Source organism: Mastigoproctus giganteus, chromosome 7 (assembly GCF_048544385.1).
Source record: "Mastigoproctus giganteus isolate SK-2022 chromosome 7, ASM4854438v1, whole genome shotgun sequence".
In the NCBI taxonomy this organism is placed as follows: Eukaryota; Metazoa; Arthropoda; class Arachnida; order Uropygi; family Thelyphonidae; genus Mastigoproctus; species Mastigoproctus giganteus.
In genome coordinates this window covers 117,961,841-117,987,892 of record NC_143581.1, presented here as the reverse complement: position 1 = coordinate 117,987,892, position 26,052 = coordinate 117,961,841, and the positions used below count along the sequence as shown (strand labels likewise).

Below are 26,052 nucleotides of genomic sequence, written 5' to 3'. Positions count from 1 at the left end.
AGCGTACTGTCATTAGTGTCATTAACAACCCTGCTAACCTTCGTATTGTCTGCAAACTTGGACATTAAGCCTGATATACTTTCATCAATATCATTGATAAATACAGAAAACAACAATGGGCCCAACACGGACTCCTGGGGGACACGACTAATAACATTAGTCCATGAAGAGCAGTGTCTATTGATTGCCACTCTCTGTCTTCTCTCACTCAACAAGTTTAAGGTGCTATATGGCATCTGTGAATTAGGCAGATTGCCGAGGAGGAGCGACATTTGAATTATGGAATACTTTCAAAGCAGAAATCACTAGTGCCATGAATGCACCCATACCATTAAGAAAATATTGCAGGAGGGGGATGCCGAAATGGATGACTGCAGATCTGGCTGGTCAAATAGAACAGAAAAAGATAGCATGAGGCAGTTACAGAGTAATGGAAAGTACTGACATCTACAACATGTACAAATGATGTACGATCTTATAGTTTCTTAAACAGGGGGAACTCTACAGTCTTTCAGATTTCATCATTAAGTATTATATAATGTACAGAAGGTTCTGGTTATAGAGAAAATTTGTAGTTATAACACAGTGAATTATTGCTTTATTTATGGAGTGACGAGGTCAAATCTCTCCATTGATGGAGAAATCCTCTAACCAGCAAGGGATACTTTGGATTATAGGTATTCTTTATATCAGTAATGAAATTATAATTTCATTTTAATTTAAATTTAAAATTTACAGTAGTATTAGTCAGGCCAAATGATGCATGGAAGCAGATCTTTTCTGCATTGTACAAAAAATAAAATAATAAAACAAAAGAAAATATTCATATCATTCCCATAAAGTAGTCATCCAATTCAGTTTTGAATCAAGCAGACTCGGACCTCTACCACTTTGGGAGGAAACATTTCGCCGTTCAACAACCCAGCTTATAAAGCATCAGCCAAAATGGGGGGGGGGGTACCACACATCATCTATCCATCTATTCCAATATTTTATCTAGTTTTTCCTTGAATTTCTTTAGACTACCTGCTTCCACAAACACAGCAGATGGAAGTTTGTTCCAACAATTTACCACTTGCTGGCTGAATGCAAACTTAACATTTGTTCTGCAGCCATCTTTCCCCAATTTGAATTTGTTCCCCTCATTGCGTGTAGTTTGAGCTATCATTGGGTTATCAGCATTGAGCTTGCTCAATCAATCTGATGCCTCAATCAGATCACATTGTAGGTGCCCAGTCTCCAGATGCTGCAGTTTGCAGAGCTGGAGCCTTTCTTGGTACCCTTTTGTTCCCGTCGCCAATCTCATTGCTCTTCCCTATATCCGTCCAGCAGATTTGCATCCTTAAAATGAGCCTCCAGACCTGTATGCATTACTGAAGATGCAGCTTAACCATTGTCTCATACACTGGATTATCCCTGCTAGCAAAATTCCTGATATTATTAACAAAATGCCTTGAGCTGTCCTGCTAACCTTTCTGCACTGCTCAGTGAACTTTGTATATGACTGCACAATTACCCCAAGTCTTTCATTTTCTGCTATTCTTAGTAGTACCACACAGTTGGTACATTGATCTGGGATTATGCCTGCCCATTATGCAGTACCTTGCATTTGCCAATGTTCAATTCTGCCATTAGTTACAACATTGTTTGGCATGACATTACTCACTTTTATAGGTGAATCCTTAATTTATTCTAAATAAAAGTTAAATTTGCAAAATATCATACAATGGATTTAAAAACTATTAATTATTTAAAACACAGTAGAATACTACAATTTACATGCATCAAATAATGAAGTTTCCATCAAACATCAATATGAGACAACAAAGGCTATCTGAGTACTAAGATGTAGGGTTCTAAATACTCACCTAAATACAATAATAAGTAAGTCTATATGGCTGTGGTAATTTGAACTATTTATAATTTAGCCTGTTAATAAAAAAATAAAATAAAATAAAAGTCTCAAAATGATTTTAGAAACTAACCTGTTATGAAGTAATTTCTGAAATTTGCAGCCACTTAATACCGCTTAATTCCCAGAATTTCTGCAACAGGAGTTCTGTATATTGTAGGGTCTGGAAACTAGGCATCTTCATAGTGATGTAATTGAAGTCATATGGCATTAAAAGGGTTAAGTGAACTAAATGATGATGCCACCCTTGTCATTTCTCATTTGAAGCATATAAGCAAGCATGAATTTAAATCAGAAAAGAATGCTTGCAGATTAGGTGTATGGAAATTGACATTTAGCCAAATGGTAGTCAATGGTCATGTGCCTAGTGTTGTGGAAGTGGATAGTAAATTTAAGAAAGATTTGCAGAAATTATTGGAAGGGATGGGAAAATGAAAGTTTTTTTTTTTTTTTTTTTTTTTTTGTCTTGTGGCATGTAAGCTTCCTTGCATGATATTGTTAATACTAAATTGAATAGCTGTAAATTAGTAATTGGATATAAAATTTTTTTTTTTTTTGGCAATGTTTGTGTTTGAATGTAGGCTACCCCTGGGACCAGAACCTCCCCGAAGTAATCCCGACATAACAGGTTAATATTAGAAACAGGTTACATTCCTGTTACAAGGGAAATTGTATATGCTTTGGGTTCTTGTTAGGCACAGTGGGAAAATAAATACTGTAATGTAATGATAAATTATAAATGCAATATATATATATATTTTTTTTTTTGTGTATCTTTCTTGATGGAAGTCAGAGTCATGCGTTTCTTTAGTTGAAGCTGATACCATTCTTTGAAGTTGCTCTATAAAAATGCAACATAAAGTTGATCAATCACAGACACAGGACTTGCTAGTGATCAGCCAGATGTTGGCTGAAGAGAGATACCTCCCAGCAAGGACATTTTCTCAGTCAGTTGCTGAGTTAGTTGGTTTGTAGTGGTGGAACTCACCCCTCTTCCCAACATCAATGAATTCATCTATGTAGTTGATTCTAGAGAAAGGTGTGGATAATCAGATTAAACTAACATTCAAGAAATGAATTTTAATTGTGATCTTATTATGAACAGCTTCCACTTGGAGGCAGATCATAATTAGAGCAAATGTATTAAGTTTGGAAACACTACTTTCATCTAAATTTCTTAGATATAGCACACAGTATTCAAGCATCTGTATAGCAAAATGAGATATGCTGGAGCTTAATGCATTTTATGGAAGACTGCATGTATTTATAGAACTAGTGGGAGGGGAAAAGCAAGTAACCTTGAATAAGCAAATGCTACATTGTGAAAGTCAAAACTTTGCAGTTTCTGAAGTGGTCTGTCTTTTTTCAAATAGTTGTATGCTGGTTGCAAGAAATACAGTCAGTCCTCGTATAGCACGATAGTTGTGTTCCTAGAAACCCTCGTGCAATGCAAAATCGTGCAATATAAACAACAGGCCCTATGGGAAAAATAGGGTTAGGTGCCGACCACCCAAGATTGAACACACATTGGTAACCAAAACATTACCAAACACAATAAATAATCGTAATAAAATACTTACGTATTTTATAACGATTAAAATACGTAATAAAAATAATATTATAATTTTTTATATTTTTTATTATTATTATGTTATATTTTATTATAATATAATAAATAATAAAACATACGTAAGTATTTTTTACGAATAAAATACGTATTTTATTACGACTATTACGTAATAAAATGTTGCTAATGCTTTTGCTTCTTTATCATAAGAAAAAACTTGTTTTTTGTTTGATTTTATATCCAAACAGATGACAGCCGTTCCATTTCTTCCGATTCTTTGTATCTTAATCTAATGTATTTTAATTACACTTTGAGTTGTTCCTGCTATGAAAGTTGTTTTAATTTTCTCTGCATTCTTTGTAATTCTCGGGGTTGCCTCATTAGGTCTGTAGCACATGCAATATCACATGGTCTTTCATTTCCCTCCAAGCGTTTCACAATTTCATATTTTTTCTCTATCAACAGAGGCGGACTGGCCATAACCCTCTGTGGAAATCCCGGTGGGCCGGAGGCCGGTGTGATTTTGGCCATAAACCATAGTATGAGGCCACTATAAATTTTCCCGGGTAAGAATTTTTGACCCAGTCCGCCTCTGTTTATCGATATTGCTTTTCTTTTTCTCTCCGAATCTGCAGTGTCTTCACCAGGACGCTTCCTTTTCACACCTTTTAAGTACTATATTTTACTCATTTTTAGGGAATAAAGCACAATTACAAAACGAGGAGGCACGCTTGATACACATAAACAAAGCTGCGCGTGCAGCAACTGAATAAACAACACTGTAAAGACTGGTCTGTAACCAAGTTACAAAGGAATACACTATTAACACCTCACATTTTACTAAAGCACATTTCTAGGGGTTACTACCATAAAACAATAAAAACAATTTCCAGTTGCGTTCCTGCTAGTGGAATCTGTTATAAACTGGCAGTAAACTCGATCTAATTGCATTTGCGATTATTTCCAGCATTACCGATAGCTGGAATTGTGTTGGTTTTTACATTATTATGGTGAAATGTGTTTCCCTTTCACTGTTATAAAAAACATAAATACATTTTCAGAATCTTCTCTTCATTCCTATTGTGTTGCGTTCGGTTGGGGGTGATTCTGCGTTCGACTGCCATTTCTTGTAAACACAAAGGCGAATCGTGCATAAGCGTATTCGGTTCGTGTTATATAAGATATCGTTCCCCTATTTATAAATCGTGTATGATCGAATTTGTGTAGTGTAAACACGTGTTATACGAGGACTGACTGTATGCCAGGTTTCTTTTAGCATTAGCATTAGTTGAGGCATATGATGCAAGAAAGCAAGCTTGTATGGCATCAGCCAAAAAAAAAACCCTTCCCATTTCACCCATCCAGTTATTCCAAATGTTTGTCTAGTTCAGCCTTAGCATTAGCATTAGCATTAGCATTAGTAGAGGCATTTGATGCAAGAAAGCAAGCTTATGCAGCATCAGCCAAAAAAAAAAAAAAAAAAAAAAGTAACATAAATAAATAAAAATAACCACTTCCACTTCACCCCTCTGTTCGTTCGAAATACCTGTCCAGCTGAGCCTTAAACTTATTTAGGCTATCAACTTCCACGACAAGGGATGGAAGTCTGTTCCACCCACCAACCACCCGCTGGCTAAAGGCAAATTTCCGCACATCTATCCTACGTCTGTCTTTCCTCAATTTGAATTTATGTCCTCTCAGGTGATTTTTCTGAGCTAGAGGAAGAATCCCATCAGCATTGAGCATGCTCAAACCATTCAAGGCTTTGTACACCTCTATCAGATCATCCCGCTGGTACCTAGTTTCCAGACACTGTAATTTGCAAAACTTAAGCCTTTCTTCGTAAGAGAACCCCTTTGTCCCATTCACCAATCTAGTTGCCCTTCTCTGTACTCGTTCCAGCAGCTCTACATCCTTCCTGAAATGAGGCCTCCAGGCCTGTATACAGTACTCTAGGTGTGGCCTGACCATTGCCTTATACAAGGGAATAATCACCTCCTTATCCCTGCTAGAAAAATTCCTATATATCATTGACAATACACCATGAGCTACTCTTGCAGCTCGTCTGCACTGCTCAGAGAACTTCATTATTTTTTCTTAATTTTATTCAAGCTATTAACTTCCACAACAACAGATGGAAGTCTGTTCCAGCAATCAACTACCTGCTGGCTAAATGCAAACTTATGCACATCTATTTTACAACTTCCTTTGAATTCATAGATTCAAAGGAAATCCATAATTTCCTTTGAATCTGTGCTCCCTCAGGTTCATAATCTGAGCAAGCAGAAGAATCCCATCAACACTGAGCCTACTGAAACCATTCAAAGCCTTATACACCTCACTCAGATTACTTTGCAGGTGCCTAGTCTCCAGACACTGCAACTTGCAGAAAAGTATTTTTTGGTAAGAGCACCCCTGTGTTCCTCTCACCAGTCTTGTTGCCATTCTTTGTACTCGTTCTAGTAACTCTACATCCTTCCTAAAATGAGGCCTCTAGACCTGTATGCTGTACTCAAGATGGGGCCTGACCATTGCCTTATACAAAGGAGGATAATCACCTCCTTGTCTCTGCTAGCAAAATTCTTATATATTATTGACAAGACTCCATTACCTGCTCTGGCAGCTCGTCTGCACTGCTCAGAGAACCTTATCTGACTGCACAATTACTCCCAGGTCTTTTTCATTCTCCACTTCCATGTGTGTGTAGTATCACACAGTTCTTTGTTTCTTTTGGGTTACAGCATATGCAGTTCTTTGCATTTGTCAAAGTTAAACTTCAGTTGCCACTTCTCAGCTGCCTAATGTTTATAGATTCTTGTGCAGTAGCATACTATCTTTACTGTCATTAACAACTCGGCCAACCTTTGTATCATCTCCAAACTTGACATTAAGCCTGATATACCGTCATTGATATCATTGATAAATACATAAAACAGCAATGCCCAGCACCGAACCTGGGGAGACTCCACTAATAACATTAGTCCACGAAGAGCAGTATCCATTGATTACCTCTCTGTCGTCTCCCACTCAACCATCCCTTTATCCATTGCAGCAAAAAAAAAAAAAAAAAAAAAAACCGCAGCCATTATCAACCCACTGCAGGATGGACGCCTCCTCAACAATTCATGCTGAAGGAAATAGACCATAATTTGCCATGCTGGTCCAGTGCGGGTTGACAGATCCGAACGTATTTAGCAGTCAGGGGCTTGAATCCCGGTCTACTCAAAGAGCTTGTGCTACTGCACTCCCGCTCCTGATCACTTGACTACAGAGGCCGTCCATTGCAGCAACTTGCCCTTAATGCCATACTGTTCAATTTGTACAGCAGTCTTCCTTGTGCAACAGTATCAAAAGCTTTCCTGAAATCCAAGTATAGGATATCAAAATTGTTTTTTTTTTGCATCCAGTTCCTTTGTAACCACATTGTAGTATCCAATCTAATTGGTCAGACAAGAACTCCCCCTTAATAAACTCATGCTATGTCTGAACTATTACTGCAGTTTTGTCTAGGTGATCGTGCAATGCTTTTTTAACCAGTGATTCCATTATTTTCCCCCAGAACAGAAGATCAATTAACAGGTCTATAGTTCTTTGTATCACTCTTTGAACCCCCTTTGTGAATTGGGGAAAAATTTGCACATGTCCAGTCCATTGGGGACCTGATCTGAATCTAAGGATGCTCTCATAATTATGGCTACTAGATAGATTCCATCTCCCCCCCCCCCAGGTTCCTGTTTTATGTTTAACTTCAACAATTTCTCCTCCACTTTGCTTTCCGTTATTACAAAATCATTTAGTTCCCTGTTAAGAGTTTAGTAAACGTCTGTCGTCCCCTTCCTTACAGAATTCCTCATGTGTGAATGTAGATGCAAAATACTCATTAAGATTGTCATCTATCTGAGCAGGATCATCAGCAGTCAGATCATCGAAATCAGGTGGCCCAATCTGATTCATCCCCTTCCTCCTAGGGTTTACATAAGTAAAGAAGTTTTTTTGCATCCTTTGCCACCAAAGATTTCTCGTAATCAACCTAACCTCCTTTGTGACTTTAATTCAGACTAGCTTATATCTACCATAGGCTTTTGTGTCACCTGACAATTTATATGCATCCCATGCATTTGTCTTCTCTGCCACGAGCCCCATTAGTTCATCTGACCTCCATTTAGGTCTAAATCTTGAACAGTAATTCTTAGTTGGTATGAAAAGCCTAGTAGCTTCCAAAATACTTCCTTGAATGCTTCCCATTTAGAATTTGCTGTTGGTAACATCATCAGGTGGTTCCACTGTATAGAACCTTAAAAAATCTCTGTGACCTCTGTAGTCACCTTTACGAAAGCAAAAACCCTTCCATTTTCCCCTGATGGTAGTTACCTCTTTGAGTAAATCCCACTTGAGCACACTGTGATCACTGCCACCTAGTATTCCTTTATCTGCAGATTCTTAATGCATGAAGAATCACTACTAATAACCAGATCAAAAGAATTACTCCCTCTAGTAGCCTCCTGAACATGCGGCTGTAGGAAACAATCATCCAATAAATCCACAAAAGCCTTGCTAGTGTGCGAGTGACCAACCCACAAATTCCAGTCAATCTCTGGGAAATTAAAATTCCCTATTATAAGACAGTTTGATTTACTGGCCCAGTCTTTCTCTGTACAGTTGTTTATTATACTCATCAGAGTCATGAGGCCAAAAGCACACTCCTACTCTCATTTTCACTTTTCCAGCGTTTATGTCACACCAAGATGACTCAGCATTGCACTTTTCACTGATGTCAGTTGGATGCATTTCCTTAGATTTTGTGCTTCTTAACTAACAGCATAACCCCTCCTCCTTCCTATCCTTTGTGTACACATTGTACACCGCAAATTCAAATTTGCAATGTTTAAAGCTGTATGACACCATGTCTCTGATATCCCAAAAATATCTGACTTTGTCTTGACCAGCACTTCAAATTCATCAAATTTGTTTACTACACTTCTAGCATTGGTGTACATGCACCTGTTCTTACTCTTAGTTAGCCTGACACTGCCCATGTATTTGCTTGTTTCATGATGACTCCCAGCAGTCATTGAAATCTCCCAGCACCTTTCCAGACTGCTGCTCATTCTAATAGAAGCAGTGCAAGAATCACTTTCAACCCTGCCTATGGCTACTGTTAATCTTGTAGTCTGTGAATCCACCCAAGCTACCAGTTTTCCGACAAACCTAATAGAAAGTATCAATAAATATTCTTGCATCCTTTCTATTTAAGTGCTAACAATTAATGATTTTAGTGTGGTAATAAAATTGCTAACACAATTTTATTACCACACTGAATTTATTATTATTTTTTTTTAGTGCTCTGCTTTGCCCCATTCCTATTTTCCCCTTAAGCCCTGTTGTTTTTAATGTGCGAAATGCCATAACGTGGAGAATTTTCGAACACATGTACCACATTATAGCAGGAAAAAAAACAAGAAAAAAAACCCTAAATGCATTTTTTTCTAAAAAGTTTTATAAAATGTGTTATTTGATAAACATGACATCACTAATTTATATAAAAAAAATTTAATATCGCTGCAAAAGTCACCATTTGCATAATGAATTACCGAAATCAGTGATTGCTACTTCTCTTAAAATTATTTTCATTCTCAATATTTGTATTTGAGGTGTATTCCAAAAAAGACTTCATTGTATTCTGAATGCTTAGAAATTGAACAAAAATGAGGTTCTTATGAAAAATGCATTTTTTGTTCAAGTAGATATAACAGTAATCTAAAATCTTATGCCTTTTTTTGTTAGTGCAGATTACCAACAAAAATATCTATTTCTGATCACTGAAATTTAAATTTTCTTTTTTTTTTTAGCCTATATTCCTGACACGCACTCTTACCTATATGAGGCATCGTATGTCAAGAACACACAAAAATAGGTAAGAAGTTTGAAATTTGGTGCACATTAAATCTGATTTATCTTTATAACTTTTCATATGATTTGTTGTATAGATTTGGTATCGCTAATATTTTTCTAGCTCAATTTAGCATTGTTTACCTAGTGATTTGTTTTTGTTTGCCTTTGAGTAGTTGGCCAAAGTTATACCTTTACATTGGAAAGACTCCATGAGTATTGTGGTGGAATTTTGGCAGATGATAATTATTTATATTTTTATAAAATGAGAAATCTCATTCTTTAAGTTTGCAGATTTGGCTGTAGCCTACCTATGCTTCCTTCACAATTCTTCCACTGCATTTTTTATGGTGTGCACTTAGTTCTCAGCCTTAGAGGTTTGTAATCTATTCTGATTTTTGGTTATTTATTCTCTCCTCTTTTCTCAGCATATCCTTTTTGCCCACTCCCACTATGTTGTTAATTTTGATGTCCATAGGCTTGGTCCAATTTTTTTTTTTTTTTTTTTTTCCTCTTCATTCAGTTTTTTTTTTTTTTTTTTTCCCTCTTCATTCAGTTTTTTTTTTTTTTTTTTTTTGTCTCTCTTGCCCATTTTTAAAGTTCAAAGCCATTAGATTGCATTGGAAATTCTTTTAACTTTAACTTTATAATGCCTTGTAGATTTTTAGATGTTTTTCACTCCATGTGTTTTTTAAAACATGAAGATCTTCTAGTCAGAAGAAATTTCATTATGCGATTTCTCCCAAGTTGTTTTTCCAACATCTTCTAATGTTATTCATTGGGTTAGATACATTGAAAAGTATCAGAACCCATGAATTTAACTGTTTTTTTGTTTTCTTTTGAATTTCTGGAAAGGGGGTTGCACTTTTTTTAAAATTAAAAAAAAAAAAAATTTTTATTTTTTTAAAATTCTGCTTGAATGTCGCTAATTCTTTTTCATCTTTTATTAATAGATTGCAGTAATAATTGTATATGCTTCTTAAGTTTATACTACACATTTTATTTTCAAATTTTTATTTCAAAAATTTGAAAATTAAAGTTGCAAAATTTCTGCACATACACATGTTGGAAATTTCATGTTACGAGTGTGTCCAGTACTGTTAGAATTGGAATAGCATAATCTGATGCACTTCATGGCATGCAAAATTTCAAACTAGGTACGGCAAACTAATTTTCCCTGGATTGGATTAACCAGGACACTTCAAGACTCCAAAATAAAAAAAAAAAATATCCACTGGAAATAATAAAAATCAAGTAATAAATAAGCTGTATGACACCATGTCTCTGATATCCCAACAATATCTGCCTTTGTTTTCTTGACAAGCACTTCAAATTCATCAAATTTGTTTACAGATGTTTTGCAAGTCGTAAATAAGCGACTTGCAAAGTGATTGGGAGATGAACGTACATATTATCCTGCAATCCCTCTGTTTTAAAACTGCTACCCAAAAACAATAGAAAGAGAACAAATGTTTAGTTTTGTTTTAGTGAAAAAATTTTGTTTCATTATTTATGTCAGGAGTGTCAATTTTTTTATAGTAAATATTTTTTTGTTTGGAAATGACGAAAGCAATGGGTAAATGCAAAAGTGTTGTATTTCAGTTTAAAACTTGAAATTATTCAAAAGTTTGAAAACGATGCATCCATTAAATCTTTAATGAACGATTATAATGTTGGTGACCAAACCACATGCAACATCGTAAAAAATAAAGGGAAGCTGTTAGATTTTGCAGGCACTTCTGACAGTATTAAAGGCATGACTATTAGAAAAACAATGAAACAGTCTACATATGAGGACCTCGACAAGGCAATGGTGTTGTATTTTAGCCAACAAAGAGCAGGAGGCATTCCACTGTCTGGGGCAGTCTTTGCACACAAGACAAAATATTTTTTCGACGAATTACAATTGCAGGGTAATTTTTAATGCATCTTCTGGGTGGTTGACGTGGTTTAAACAGAGACATGGCATTCGCCAATTTATTATTCAAGGTGAAAAACTAAGTAGTGATGCACCAGCCACCCAAGAGTTCGCCAGTGAGTTTCAAAAATTTATTTAAACCAATGAACTTGTGCTGGAGAAAATTTACAATGTTGATGAAACAGGATTGTACTGGAAATGTATTCCGTCAAAAACTTTGGCCTATGAAACTGAGGTAAAAGCTGCAGGACATAAAATGCAAAACTAAAGATTGACAGTTCTTTGCTGTGCTAATGCTGCAGGGTCTCCTTCTTTAGAACTCTGTAATTGGAATGGCAAAAAAACCACGTGCTTTCTTGAGTATTTTGATATCAAATTTACCTGTTGATTACCACAATAATAAGTCAGCCTGGATAGACAAGGAGCTATTTTCCAGTTGGTTTAGAACTGAATTTCTGTCTTTAGTGTGCCAATATCTGGCATCACTGGGCTTGCCACAGAAAGCTGTTCTGCTATTAGACAATGCAGCAAGTCATCCTAATGAGCAAATTCTAAAATCAGATGATGGAAATATTAACCCCACAGTGTGACAGCTTAATACAACCTGTGGATTAAGGTGTCATCCAACAAATGAGAGCATTTATTGCAGATATTTATCTTTCAAGTTAGCAGAAGAAAATGATTGTGATTTGTTGACATTTTGGAAAAAGCTTACTGTATTGGATGTGATTTATGAAGTTTCAGCAGCATGGAAATCAATAAAAAGCATAACCTTAAAGAGGTCTTGGCATAATATTTTACCAGGAAGCAAAGGATTCCTAGGATTTGAAAGAAACTGTGAAGATCTGGTACCAGAAATGTTACGAAATTTGCAACATATTTGGGGGTGCGAGGATGTCAACGAGCAATCAGTTCATAATCAGCTTAATTCTGACAAAGATTTAGCTGGCTATCAAGTACTAAATGGTAAAGAAATTTTACATAATGTAACAACTGCTACACCAACACTAAATAACAGTGGTGAACCTGAAGAAGAGGAAGACAAGTTTATATTGTTACAAAAATTTAGCCATATTTTGCTTTAAAACATGCAGAACCACTTCTTGACTACCCGAAGCAGCAAGAAATATTCAAAGCGCCATTCATCAAAAAGTTGCAAAAGATAAAAAACAGTCTTCTATACTTTTGTATTTTTCTAAATGAATTGATTTTTGCTTATCTTCTGTTTATTGTAAACTTAAAATATAAAATATTATGTTAAAAACAAAATGTGTTTTAAAGATATCAATAGATGTTTTTAAGTTAAAACAAAACTTGTAAAAAAATAATATTGTGAAAATTATTGTGCACCCCATTGGCAGCTGACACAAGCATATATCATTACCTATAGGTATGTTTTTATACCTATGCAAGCGTCGTATTGGACATGCTAGTACTGTGTGGTAAGTTTTTTATCTATCGCCATATTTTTTAGGTATGTTGCTGAACATTTTTCGATATTTTTGGACACTTATTTCCAGTCCTCCACTGTCCAACCAGCGTGTTGTTGACACCAGCATTTGCCCTCAGTGATAAGGTCAGTAACTATAATCGGCAAAATATTATAGAGTATCTTTGTGGTATATCCTACAACTACAATATGAATTAAAAAAGTAAAGGATTTATAATTTATATTCCAGTATTATTAAAAAATATTCAAAGATATACTAAATATTTAATAAATTCTCTTCCTCTTGGGTTGTGGAACTCTATACATCTGTATGTACGATAGATACATCATCATTTAGATAATGTTCTTTCATTCCCCATATTGTATTGCACGTCGACTTTTGTACAGTAACCTGTACACCATGCTGCACCCATCACTCACCATGAATATTCACTTTACGCAAACCTTTAGATCAGGGTTTCTTAACCCCTGGGTTGTGACCGAAATTTGGGTCACCAAGAATGAATTTTGAGTGGGTTGCGAGGTATTTGAGAGGGAAAAAAAAAGAACTTTTTGAACTTTCAAGCAAGTAAAAGTGAGTCAGCAAGGAATTTCAAAACAAAGTAACTAGTTACTAGTTTTTTCTATATATCCATTTGAAAAATATTACATTAGCATATATCATGAAATGGCTCATTTTCTGCGAGAGCCGCTGCAGTGTGTATTCACAGACAGACAACCTAACCTGCAAAGGACAGTAGTTCTTAGATTCACAAGCACCTGCATGGTAGCTATATTGTGTTGCATTGGTGAAAAATTTATTGTGTTTTACAGACCTTACTGATGTGCATTTTTTGTAATTGTTATTAATAAACATTAAACAAAAATTTATCACTGAAAATGGTGTAACTAAAATATAAAGCACAGTTTTTAGATATTGGCTTCACATTTATTAATGATCGTGGAGTTGTCAAACCACAATGTCTACTGTGTTTTAAATATTTAGTAATGAATTATTGAAGCAAAATAAACTAAAAAGACACTTTCAGATAAAACATAAGGATTTTGTGGGAAAAGAATGAAGCTTCTTTGAAAGACAACAGAAAATCCTTCGACATCACCTGAGTGCTCCTACCAATAGCTTTGCATGTTTTGTGCAACACACTACTGTGGCATTTTATTATGTTGCTTGGAAAGTTGTAAAGCACAAGCAGCCATACATGATAGTGCAGGAGCATATCAATTGCTATTGACATGGTGTGTTTTACTTCTGTTGATGAATTTTCCAATAAGTTGAAATAGATTCCATAATCCAATGATACTGTTCAGTTGCAAATTGCTGACCGGGCTAGCCTGGTAGGTAAAGTGCCTGCCTGGCAACTCAAAGGTCACGGGTTCGAATCCCGCCTCAGGCTTGGATCAAAGTACTGCAAAAACCTTGGGAGGTGCATTATGGCCACAGAAGCCGATACGCCAAAACTACCAAAAAAAAAAATAAATAAATAAAATAAAAAATAAAAAGTTGGAAATTAACGATATATCAAAGGACAATAAACAACAACTTATGGCTATTGAAGCAAGTGGAGTATTTAGTACTCAGCTGGATGAATTGACTGATGTAAGTAATGAAGTGGAACTCACGGTGTATGTTCGATATCCAAACGCTTCTGATATGGAAGAAAACTATTTTGTAGACAATTTGCAACAACTACAACTCTAAAAGATATTTTTAAAATGGTGGATTGTTTCTTTAATGAAGGATTGGACTGCAATCAGTGCTTCAGCATGTGTACTGATGGTGTGTAGGGCAATGCTTGGAGCTGTACAACCCTTATTAACCATAGTAAGCCATATACAACTGACATGCTGTTTCCAATATGGAAGCATCTGACACACAAGCTCCCACAATTACCTATACTGTAGTATAGGTAGCTGTTTGGCTTTTTATACTGTGAGCTATATGGCATGATCCATTATGGTTGGGGGTGTTCCCAATTCACTGATCACTAAATGTACACTTACACACAGAGTTGACTTTGCATCAGCAATATTCCCGTGTGCATAATTAGATTGGTGCATATGACTGGTGAAGGTGCATAGTCAGGAATGGCTGATTGATTGGTTGGTTTAATTTTTTATGGTGCATTGGCAGCTTTGGCCATAATGTACCAAGTATAAAATAAAATAAGTACAAAATATGTTTGGTAACCTATAAAGAGGCTATTAAGTTGAAAGGTAAATAAGATGTTCTGAAATATATGCAGAGTACTGTGGTAATAAAATATAGTTAATGAACAAAATATAAAAGTATAACTTTAGATCTTTGTGTATAAATTAATAGCGCATAGAAAATTAAAACTGTCAGACCTATTTCCTCTGTTGTCTAAAATCTAGATGAGTGTAAAAGGTTCAGCCAGATTATTAAAAGCGGTAAAACACAAATGTTGTGCATCCCAAAACACAGGACATTTAATAAAAACATGAAAAACAGCTAAAAAAGTTTTGCAATTCTCACACATAGGTGAGCCATCTGCCCTCGACAAAGACGAATGTGTCTGATGACTGTGACCTTTGGGGAGTCAAGCAAGAGCATCCATGCCAAGAATCTTGCCATTGGGGGTATAATTTGGTGTATATTATTTGTCTGTAGTCTGTATAGGGGACTGACAGGCAGTGGCTATTCCAGAGGATTGGCTAACTTTGTGGCAGTATTAGCTAATTCATTTCCTCTGATCCCAATGTGGCTTGGGATCCAGCAAAAGAGGATGTCAAAATCTGATTCCACAAGAGAAAAAAAGCATCTGCCGAATCTGGGACAGAACTAAACGAGAGTTATATATCACTGTTAATAGAGCCTGTAACATGCTCAATGAATCAGTATATTTCGTATGCTTTTGGTAATCGCAGTCTTTCGTGTGCTAAAGGCTATTTCATTTTTGTGCAGCTCTGTGGAAGAACAGTGACAGAACTCTGTGGCAGATTCTGTTTTCTGTGGAAGAACAACAGCTGATCCTACATATGATTCAGACATTAAGCTATCTATGTAGATGGGCATGAAGACGGAATACTGTGCACAATGTGATGCAAAGATTGCCTTGGTGACCAGGCAACCTGGTCTGCTGTCATGTTTTCATTTAACTGCTTGGATTGGATTCAATTACCAAAAGGCTGGTTAGCAGTCCAATGGGTATTTTCCCACTGTGGTCTACTGATGTCCACATGGGATAATTGGGCAGGGATTTTAATTTAAAAGCATACTGTCAAGACAGCTGCTTATGTCAAAGAGAAAGATGGGTCATTTGCTTCATTGTAGAGGTTTTGAATAGGGGATGTATGGAATGCTCTAGTTGCAGTGTGTATATGGCCTTATGATGGATTGGATCTAGCCATCAACGTGCACTGTCTCTAGCAGAAGCATAGAGTTGAGGACAGACAAGAGCCCGGTACAGCTGGAGTAGGGTACAGTGATTTTCACCCCCACAGAGTTGACTAAAGGGCATGGATGGTGTGCCTTTTGATGCACCTTGTCCTTAGCTGACAAATAGATTGTAGAAATGTCAGCATCTTGTCAGGAGTACCAGGAATTTGATTTCAGATACCACTGGGATTTTGTTTAGCCCAAGCCTTAATGATTGCAACAAAAATGCACACAAACAGCCTTCTTCTGGGGCGAAAATCTGAACCAAAGACAGATGCTAGATGAACAATGACTTTTAGCAGTTTTGCCTTTCAATGGCCCTCATATTTCATGACTCTCATATAGTAAAATCATCTGTGTAGAGGGCATTTTACCATTGCTGGAAGTTGTTCTGTGATTGAGTATATTTTGATGGCAAAAAGTGTAACACTTAGAATGGATCCTTGTGGATCCATTCTAACTCCTCCTCCTCTCTAACTACCTCATTCTAACTACCTCCTCTTTGCAAAATACTCGAGAGAGAGAGAGAGAGAGAGTGTGGATCCTACACGAACTTGAGAACAAAAAATTTTTAATGAAAATGCGAAGGTTACTCCCAGAGTCATGGAAGTCTTGCAATATACCGAATTGTCAGGCTGTGTTGTACGCCTTTCTGATATCAAAGAAAAACTGATCAGATGCTCAAATTTGATAAATCTTCATGAATGGTATGTTTCCTGTCTGATCTACAGTTCGCCTGTTTCTGCAGAAGCTGCACTGTATCCTGGAAAGCAGGCCATTTGTTTCCAAATACCATATGGAGAGCATTTACCATTCTTTCCAGGATCTTGTACAAACAGCTTGTCCTAGCGATGGGACGATAGATACTTGGATTTCTAGGATCCTTTCCTGGTTTTGGAAAGGCAAGAATGATTGTCTTCCTCCACAAATCTAGAAATTCTTTGCCAAGAAAGATCCTGTTAAATAAATCTGGAAGATGTCCCTAGATTGTGTTGAAAGGTGATTTATCATATGGCTCAAGCTCTTGAAAAGAAGTTCAATGCTCTTTTTTATTCAGTTTTTTCTTTTAAGGCCAAGAACTAGAGGGGGGGGATATTATTGCAGAGATTTCCCCTAGGATATCTACAACTCAATTTGGATTTGCTGTTGGACATCCATTATACTCTAGAATCACTGAAAGGCATGGCAGATATCTACTCTTCATTTTTCAAATCTTATCCCAGACTACTTTGGAACTAGCATTCTGGGTTATGGAGGAGGTAAAGTGGCTCTAAGATCCCTTTGGCTCTGACGTCAGATTTATCATGCTTTGGCACGTTCATGTGCATATTTTATTAAATATGCACATGAACGTGCATAGGATATTAAATTTTCAGTGGTGGGATATTGGCAGATTATCCCACAATGCCTTATTTTAGGCTTTTCTTCAGCTGTGCATTTTGAATCCCATCTAGGTTTTGGAGATGGTGGATAGACGTTTTTGGAATTGCAACTGCTAGGAAAATACCTTCTGTTACATATGAAACTGCATCATTGATGGGCCTGACTCTGGTGATGCCAAATTGTGCCAGATGTTCAAAGGCATTCCAGTCAGCCTTATTTCTTGTTAAACTTATTAAACAGCCTTATTAAACTTCCACTGAGATATCCTTGATAGTTGGCATGGTCTTTTATTTTAATCAGAGAAGATATATCACAGGGAAATGATCACTCCCATTGGGATTTTCTTCAACATCCCATATGAACAAAGGGAGGAGAGAAGGGGAGTAAATGGGGAGATCAATAGCAGTAAACATTATAAGTAGCCATGTGAAAAAAGGTGTTTGTTCTACCATTTAGGAGAGGAACCCATTATTTTTGAGCATGTGCTCTATTTTACATCCTCTCATATTATTGTCTGCACTATCCCCAGAGGATATTATGTCCATTGAAATCTCCTAATAAAAGAATTGTAACAGGCAGTAGTGCAATGAGATCAAGGTCTGTCTGGAAGATGTTGATCCCAGGTGGCAAATATGCTGAACAAACTGTTAGGAGAAACTCTACAAAGAGGCAAATAGCAACCACTTTTAAGGTGGTTGTAAGAAGGGTTATGGGGGAAGGGGTTTGGCTGCTCACTAGAATGGTGCCTCCATCATGAGCAGGGCCATCCCAGGTTTTGTCTTTATGTACTGTGCTGACATTACATAGGGTAGGGTCTTCATTTGTCTTTAAGTATATCTCCTGCAAACAGAGGCTTGCTGGAATGTGCCTAAGGAAGGGAGCGTTGATGTCATCAGTGTCCAGAAATATGGGCATTCGCAGATGGCCTGCTGAGGAGCACCTGCCTATGATAGTTTTGTGGAATTGCCATGGATTCAATCAATCCATGGCAATTCCACTGTATAAATTAGGCCAATATTTAGGCTTTTTTGGTCTGCCAGATGGCTTTTGAAGTGCCGAGGGCTTTGCTTTCTCACTCTTGGATTAACCTTTTTGGGGAAGTATGGATGTTGTCCCATGTCCATACCTTTGTTCACATAAATTTCCAAGACCACATCATCATTTGTTTCCTTCACCTCTGTCCTTGATTTTATTTGTTGTGGGCAATGAGTCAGGTCTTATAATTTTATTATCATTTTGTCTAATTAGAAGTGGAGCAGTAAGGGATGTTGATGTGGGAATGGCAGCTGATTGGCATTCTGTACTGGCTTTTGAGTGTTCAATAAGCAGCATTCAGTGGGAGCAAATGTTTCTTTTGGTAGAACTGTCATATCAGTTTGGGTCAAAACAGATTGCTTCCTTGCAGCATTCTGAGCATATATAATCTTATTGTTAATTATTGACATTACTAGTTTTCTTGCCTCCTGATAAAGAATATTTAGCCCTACTTTGGATCATTGTATTTGCTTTTCTTAGTTACACCCTTAGCCTGCCCTTGAGTATGTAGGGTGCCCACCTTGGTTTGCACATTGGTTTGGTTGCTGTACTGGCTTTGCTTTTATGGTCTTTTGCACCACAACGAGCACAGGCAGGTGTTCCTCCACAGGCCATCTGCAAATGCCCATATTTCTGGCATTTGAAGAATCATAGTCAGTTTGGGATGTTATGGGCTTACATTGCAATTGAGGTATGTGGCTTTTATTGAGTTCGGAGATGTTTGAGAATTGAATGTAAGGATGTGTCTGGTTGGTACTAATATTCTATCACTGCATGCAGAAATCCTTTTAACATCTCTCACTCCTTGTGGCTTTAGTTCAGAGCAGATTTCCTTCTCAGTGACATCAAGGAGGTCCAACCCCCCCCCCCCTCTGAGATGACACTTTTTGATGAATTCATTTTCTGTGCCATTGACACAGTAATTGGTATTTCTCCGATTTGTGTTGCTCAGAATGCCTGTCGTTTTTGTTTTCAATTAAGGGATCTCCAGAATGAAGCCTGTTAACTGATTTTGGGAATCCTGCTACCCCCCCCCCCCTCTAAACCCTTCTGTACGACAGGGTGACATTTTCCCAATAAATTTCTCAGTGTTAGAGTGCATGATTAAGGATCTTGGTATGGGATCTGAGGGTACTTCAGTTTGGGGCCACTTTGCTGCATTGTCTGAATCTTAGTTTTTATTTTCAGATAGGAACTGCATGTTGGTGACTCTGAAGAAGTAACTGAATTCATTGTGTTTTTGTGATGGTTCTGACCCCAATGGGACACCCATTATCTGGCAAGCAATGCATGCTCGACAGTGCAGGTATGGTGTCTTGGTAGCCCTGGCGCCCCACTCCTGAGCACACGTATTGCTTGCCAGATGGCGGGCATCCGATTTGGGCTCCTGAATCCTGTTCTGCGGACCATTGAGGGTAGGGGCATGGCATTGGCATGGTTTGACCCTTGCAGGTGAATCCATTAGCTGATTGATTCCTGGCCAAGCAGTTTCTATTTCAAACACTTCCTAGTTTATTTCACAAATATATGTAGTCTCAATTCTAATCTCAGCGATGTCCATTTCCACTTGCAGTCTGCCAAACCTCATGTACTTTTTCTAATAATCTCAGTTATCAGTTGATTCAACTACTGCTCATCTCAGTTACCCAAATTGTTTTCTGTATGATTCTTTTCACCTCAAAGGCAGTACTTGTGCATATGTCCATTGTTGATATACCCTGTCAGAGACTTGGTAATTTGGAATCTCCTCTGTTCGATCTTCTCTGGCTTAAAATCTTTCTACGTCATTGTGTCAAATTTATCTGTTGTCTCTACTGTTCTCCCAACACCACTAATTACTTGCATCTCTTTGACTTCCTCACTTTGCAACTTGACTTTCTCCAGTCAAACTTTCAGTGAGGTAATTTTCCTTGTTGATTTTAATGTTCACAACTCCAGCTGGCTTCTGTTTTCTAGTCACACTGACCCAGCTGGTCGAGATGCTGTGGCTTTTGCAATTATTAATGCCCTCAAATGCACAGATTGTTCATTTACCTACCAGAATACTGGACAATCCTAATCATACAGCCAACACACTTTTTCTCATAAATAGCCCTTCTAGGTACATGGTCAAAGTGAGTGGTCCTTTAGGCATCTCGGATCACAACTTGGTGATTGTCTCTTCTCTGATGGAGCCTTTATCTAATTTCTGTTCCCAATCTTGTGTTGTTTGGCATTACAAGAATGCAAAATTGGATGACCTGTGAGATTTCTTTTCTTTTTTTCCTTGGTCGGACTACTGTTTCAAAACTTCTGATGTCAAGGTTTGCTCAGATCGTGTCAGTGAAATGATTCTTGTAGGATAATTTCACTTGTTAGTGAAAATTATTCTTGCATTCCTTTATCCCACATTCCACTTTAAAATCCCATCCTTTATCCAAACTTTGGTTTTCCAATAAATGTGCTAAGGCTGTTCAAGAGAAGAATGTTGCATATCGTAATTGGCTTGTTTCCAATTCTTCAGTTTCATTTTCTGCTTACGCCAAAGTTCGCAACAATTGTAAAGCAATTATTAATCAGTCCAAACTAGATTTTGAACAGGCCAAGAGTAGAAAACTTGCTTCTTGCCCTAATGGTAGCCAAGCATTCTGGTCTCTTGCCAAAGCTATCAGTTGCAACTTTTGCCCATCTGTGCTCCCACCTCTGCCAGAACCAGATGGTTCTGTTGTCACTTCAGCCAAAGATAAACTTGACTTGCTAGCATCCCATTTTCCTTCCAACTCTTAAACCTTCCAACTTCCATGTCTTAATGATCTTGGTAAAACACCTCCCACCATTCCAAGCACACTCCCTTCAATGCCTCCTGGGGTGGCCGCCTCCGTAGCCAGGTGGGAAGGAGCAGCAGTGCGTGGCACATGCTTCTTGATTAGACCGGGGTTTGAGCCCGTCACTACCAAATACGGAGGATGCGGAAAGGTCAGGGAATGACCACCGCATATCCCGGAGCAATATGGCCTTAGTTGCTAATGCTCCTAAAAACCAAAACAACAGCAGCAGCCTCCTGGGGTCTTCCATCAAAAGGATGTCAGAAGGATTTTGACAAATCTTAATGCTAAGAAAGCTCCAGATCCTGTGCTCCTGAACTTACTCCTGTTCTTTGACACCTTTTTTTCACTTTCTTATTCCAAAGGTGTTTTTCCTTCTGCTTGGAAATTTGCTCATATCCAGCCTCTTCCAAAAAAGGCTGACAAATCCCTCCCATCCAATTATCGTCCGATTGCAATTACTTCTACTCTTTAATTAACCACCAACTTTTAAAACTACCTAGAAATCTTCTGCCTGATCAACGATCGCTAGTATGGATTGTATCGGTGTCGATCCACTGGTGATATTCTGGCTTATGTTACCCATTTATGCACAAATTCAATGGAAAAGTTCGGTGAAACACAAGCAGTTGCTCTTAATATCTCAAAGGCTTTCGATCGTGTTTGGCCTAAAGGTCTTCTAAACAAGCTTCCATCTTATGGTTTGCCAACTGTTTTCTGTAATTGGTTTCCAGTTTTCTCTCTGATCACTCACTGAGGGTAATGGTAGATGGCTCTCTGTCTTCTAACTTTACTAATGCTGGTGTCCACCAAGGTTCAGTTATTTTCCCCACTCTTTTCCTCTTGTTTATTAATGACCTTCTTCCCTTTGCTGGAAATCCTATCCATAGTTTTGCCGATGATAGCACATTGCATTCCGCTTTCCATTTTGAGAAACCTTGCCCTGCTCAATCAGCTTCAACCTCTTGAATATCTTCTACCAATTCCTTAAATACCGATCTCCAGGTAATTCTTCAGCAGGGCAAAGACAACTTAGTTGATTTCAATCCTTCTAAAACTCAGTCTTGTCTTATGTCTCGCAAAAAAGGATTCTTCTGCTCCTATGCTTATCTTTGGTGACACTCTGAGTTCTAGACAAAATGATATATCTCTTTTGGGGATTACCCTGACTTCTAATCTCTCTTGGCACAAGCACATTACAAATATTGCTTCCTCTGCATCTAAAAAACTTGGTTTTCTCTTTCGCTCTCACCTTTACTTTTATTCCAAACTGCCGTTCACTCTGTACAAATCGAAAATCCGCCCTACCATGGAATATTGTTCCCACATCTGGTGCCCTCAAAACCTCTCTCAGGCTTCTAGATTCCATTCAGAAGAGGGCAGTTAGGTTAATTAATGAATCCTCTCTAACAGAATCTCTCCACTCGCTGTCTCATAGATGCACTCTTTCTGCTGCATGCCTTTTCTACAGATACTTCCATGGGCACTGTTCTTCTGAATTGGCTTCTATCTCTCTCTCTCTCTCTCTCTCTCTCAAAACAGTCCAAACACGTGCAGCCACCAGCCATCATTTATTTACTGTCCAACTTCAAACTCATATAACCAACTTTTCATCTTCCTCTTTTTTCATTCAACTGCCATTTTCTGGAACAACCTTCCTTCGTATGTATTTCCTGAAGATTACAGTCTACAGAAGTTCTAATGTCAACAGATATCTTCTTTTGTCTTTTCAACCTTTGGGATTTTCATAAAAAAAAAAAGCAATCGTGGATCACCCTTCTTGTTGAAACGGGGGCCAAATAGGTGTTGAGGCTGGACCCCTCAACCACCAGGATCTCCCTTCTTCCAAGTTTGTCATGTTACAGCGCATGGCAAACACCCTGGATTACCATCATGATAGCCTAGAACCTAATATGTGGTGTTGGCTTCCAGTGATACTAATCTGGACGACAAACAGCGTTATTGGAAGATTCCCTCACCACATACAGGTCCCCACTTCACGGTGGGAGGGAGAATGGTTGATATAACATGGTTTGCATGTTGATCAATGTTTCAGCGTCTGCAGAAGAATGGGTTGGTATTGAGACCTGTCTGCTTTGAACATGAAATAATTGTGGGGGCAAGACCTGCATGTGCCAGTAACTTGACAACAGATATCATGTTTAATTGTTTCTGTTTTGTGGTATCATTAGTCTATTGTGACTGTTTAACTTTGTCTGGTTGTTCAACATCTGTTGAATAACCAGTCATAGGTCAAACGTGGGACACCTCATGTGTGGTAGATACCTGTGATTAGTGTTGAGTGTCTCATTTCATAACACAGCTGAGATGCAGCACATTGTGCCCAGCTAACTACCCATCATTCTACTCTTCCATTTGGCATGGGTTGAGTCCCTATTTAGATATCGTACTCCATTGTTGTCGATCTCTTGAATCTTGCATCATTTGTTGATAACTCTGAAAGCCTGTGTTTTCCTTTAGGCATTGGGGCCATTCTCTTTTGGGTCTTCCTGCTGGTCTCTTATCTCCAATTCTTTCTGTCAGCACTGCATTAAGCAGCGTATGTTGTTTCATCCAGTTCACATGTTCAAAAGATGTCCAAACTACTGAAGTTGTTTTTTTTTTTTTTTTGTAGATCTGCCCTATTATTCTGCGTTGAAACTTTAGATATCTCCTTTGGAAGGTCTCCTCACCACATACAGGTGCCCACTTCAAGGTGGTAGGGAGAATGGCTGATATAAAATTATTGTTTGCATGGCGATCAATGTTCTGTAGCCGAGTGGTCAGGAGCGGGAGTGCAATAGCACACGCTCTTTGAGTAGACCAGGGTTGAAGCCCCTGTACTGCTGAATACGGTCGATCTGCCAACCTGCACTGGACCAGCGTGGCAGATTATGGTCCATTTCCCTCAGCATGAATTGTTGAGGAGGTTTCCATCCTGCAGTGATAATGGCTGCGCTTTACCTTTTTTTTTTTTTTTTTTTTTGGAAGGTCCCCTCACAACATACAGGTGCCCACTTCAAGGTGGGAGGGAGAATGGCTGATATAATATTGTTGTTTGCACGGCGATCAATGTTTCAGCTAACCACCCAGTATGTAATAACTTGTAATTCCTCCACAGGAATGCAGTTATAGCAAAACCAATATCTACACGTAAGTGCCCGATATTAGCTCGTGTAGTCTGTCAGCAGTTATGTGTACCCATGCTGACTGTGATTAACAATCGGATGATCGTTTCTGCTTTCAGAAATGATCATCTGCACCTTGCTTGGGCCCATCAGCAAACACTCGATCACCGACATTGAGAAATATGTCGCCTGGTCTGATGAATCGAATTTCGAACTCTTTCATTATGTTGGGCATATTCACATTTAGAGAAAGCAACATGAGGCTATAGCACTAGGATGAACTTTTGGTGTTATAGTTTGGGGACTGTTTTTGTGGCATGCCGTAAGTTGTCTGATTGTCTTTAATCAAAGTCTTAGCATTAGCAAAGGCACATGCTGCAAGAAAGCATGCTTATATAGACTCAGCCAAAAAAAAAAAAAAAAAAACCACTTATTTTACCCATCCACTCGCTCCAAATGTTTGTCAAGTTCTGCCTTGAATCTATTTAAGCTATCACTTCTACAACAACAGATAGAAGTTTGTTCCAGCAATCAACCACCTGCTGGCTAAAGGCAAATTTCCACACATATGTCCTACAACTGCCTTTCCTTAATTTGAATTTATGCTCTCTCAGGTGATTATTCTGAGCAAGAGGAAGAATCCCATCAGCATTGAGCATGCTGAAGAATCCCATTCAAAGCTTTATACACCTCAATCAGATCACCTTGCAGATACCTAGTCTCCAGACACTAATTTGCAAAACTTAAGCCTTTCTTCGTAAGAGCAACCCTTCGTTCCATTCACTAATCTTGTTGCCCTTCTCTGTACGCGTTCCAACAGCTGTACATCCTTCTTAGAATGAGCCTCCCAGACCGTACTCAAGGTGTGGCCTGACCATTGCCTTATACAATGGGATAATCACCTCCTTATCACTGCTAGAAAAATTCCTGTATATCATTGACAAGACACCATGAACTACTCTTGAAGACTGTCTTCACTACTCAGAAAACTTCATATCTGACTGACCAGTTACCCTCAGGTCTTTTTCATTTTTCACTACCCTGAGTGTAGTCACATAGTCGATAAGTTACTTTGGTGTTACCACTACCCATGTGCAGTACCTTGCATTTGTCACTGTTAAACTTCAACTGCCATTTCTCAGCTCATCAACCCAATTTTCCTAGATCTTGGTGCAGAATTTAACCACCATGCCAACCTTTGTATCATCTGCAAACTTAGACATTAAGCCTGATATACCTTCATCAATATCATTGATAAATACTGAAAACAATAGATCCAGCAGTGAACCCCCGAGGAACTCCACTAATAACATTAGTCCATGATGAGCAGTGTCCATTGATTACTACTCTGTCTTCTCCCATTCAACCATCCCTTTATCCATTGCAGCAACTTGCCCTTAATGCCATACTGCTCCAGTTCGTACAGTGTACGTATTCCATGTGCAATAATATCAAAAGCCTTCCTGAAATCTAAGTACAGTGGATTCTGGTTATTTGGGCCACCGGTTAATTGGGGCAGCCATTTATTTGGGGCAAATCTTAAAAAAACAGAAACCAATCGATAAAATA

The 26,052-nt window shown here is 38.0% G+C and overlaps 1 protein-coding gene across 1 annotated transcript in view; it reads left to right on the top strand.

Moving 5' to 3' along the window:
• Positions 1 to 26,052, top strand: part of Su(z)12 (Polycomb protein Su(z)12) — a 953,568-nt gene that overhangs the window by 132,298 nt on the left and 795,218 nt on the right. The window contains exon 3 of the mRNA XM_090377077.1: positions 9,329 to 9,393. Coding sequence (XP_090233203.1) covers positions 9,329 to 9,393 — 65 coding nt within the window. The remainder of the gene's footprint in view (positions 1 to 9,328; positions 9,394 to 26,052) is intronic.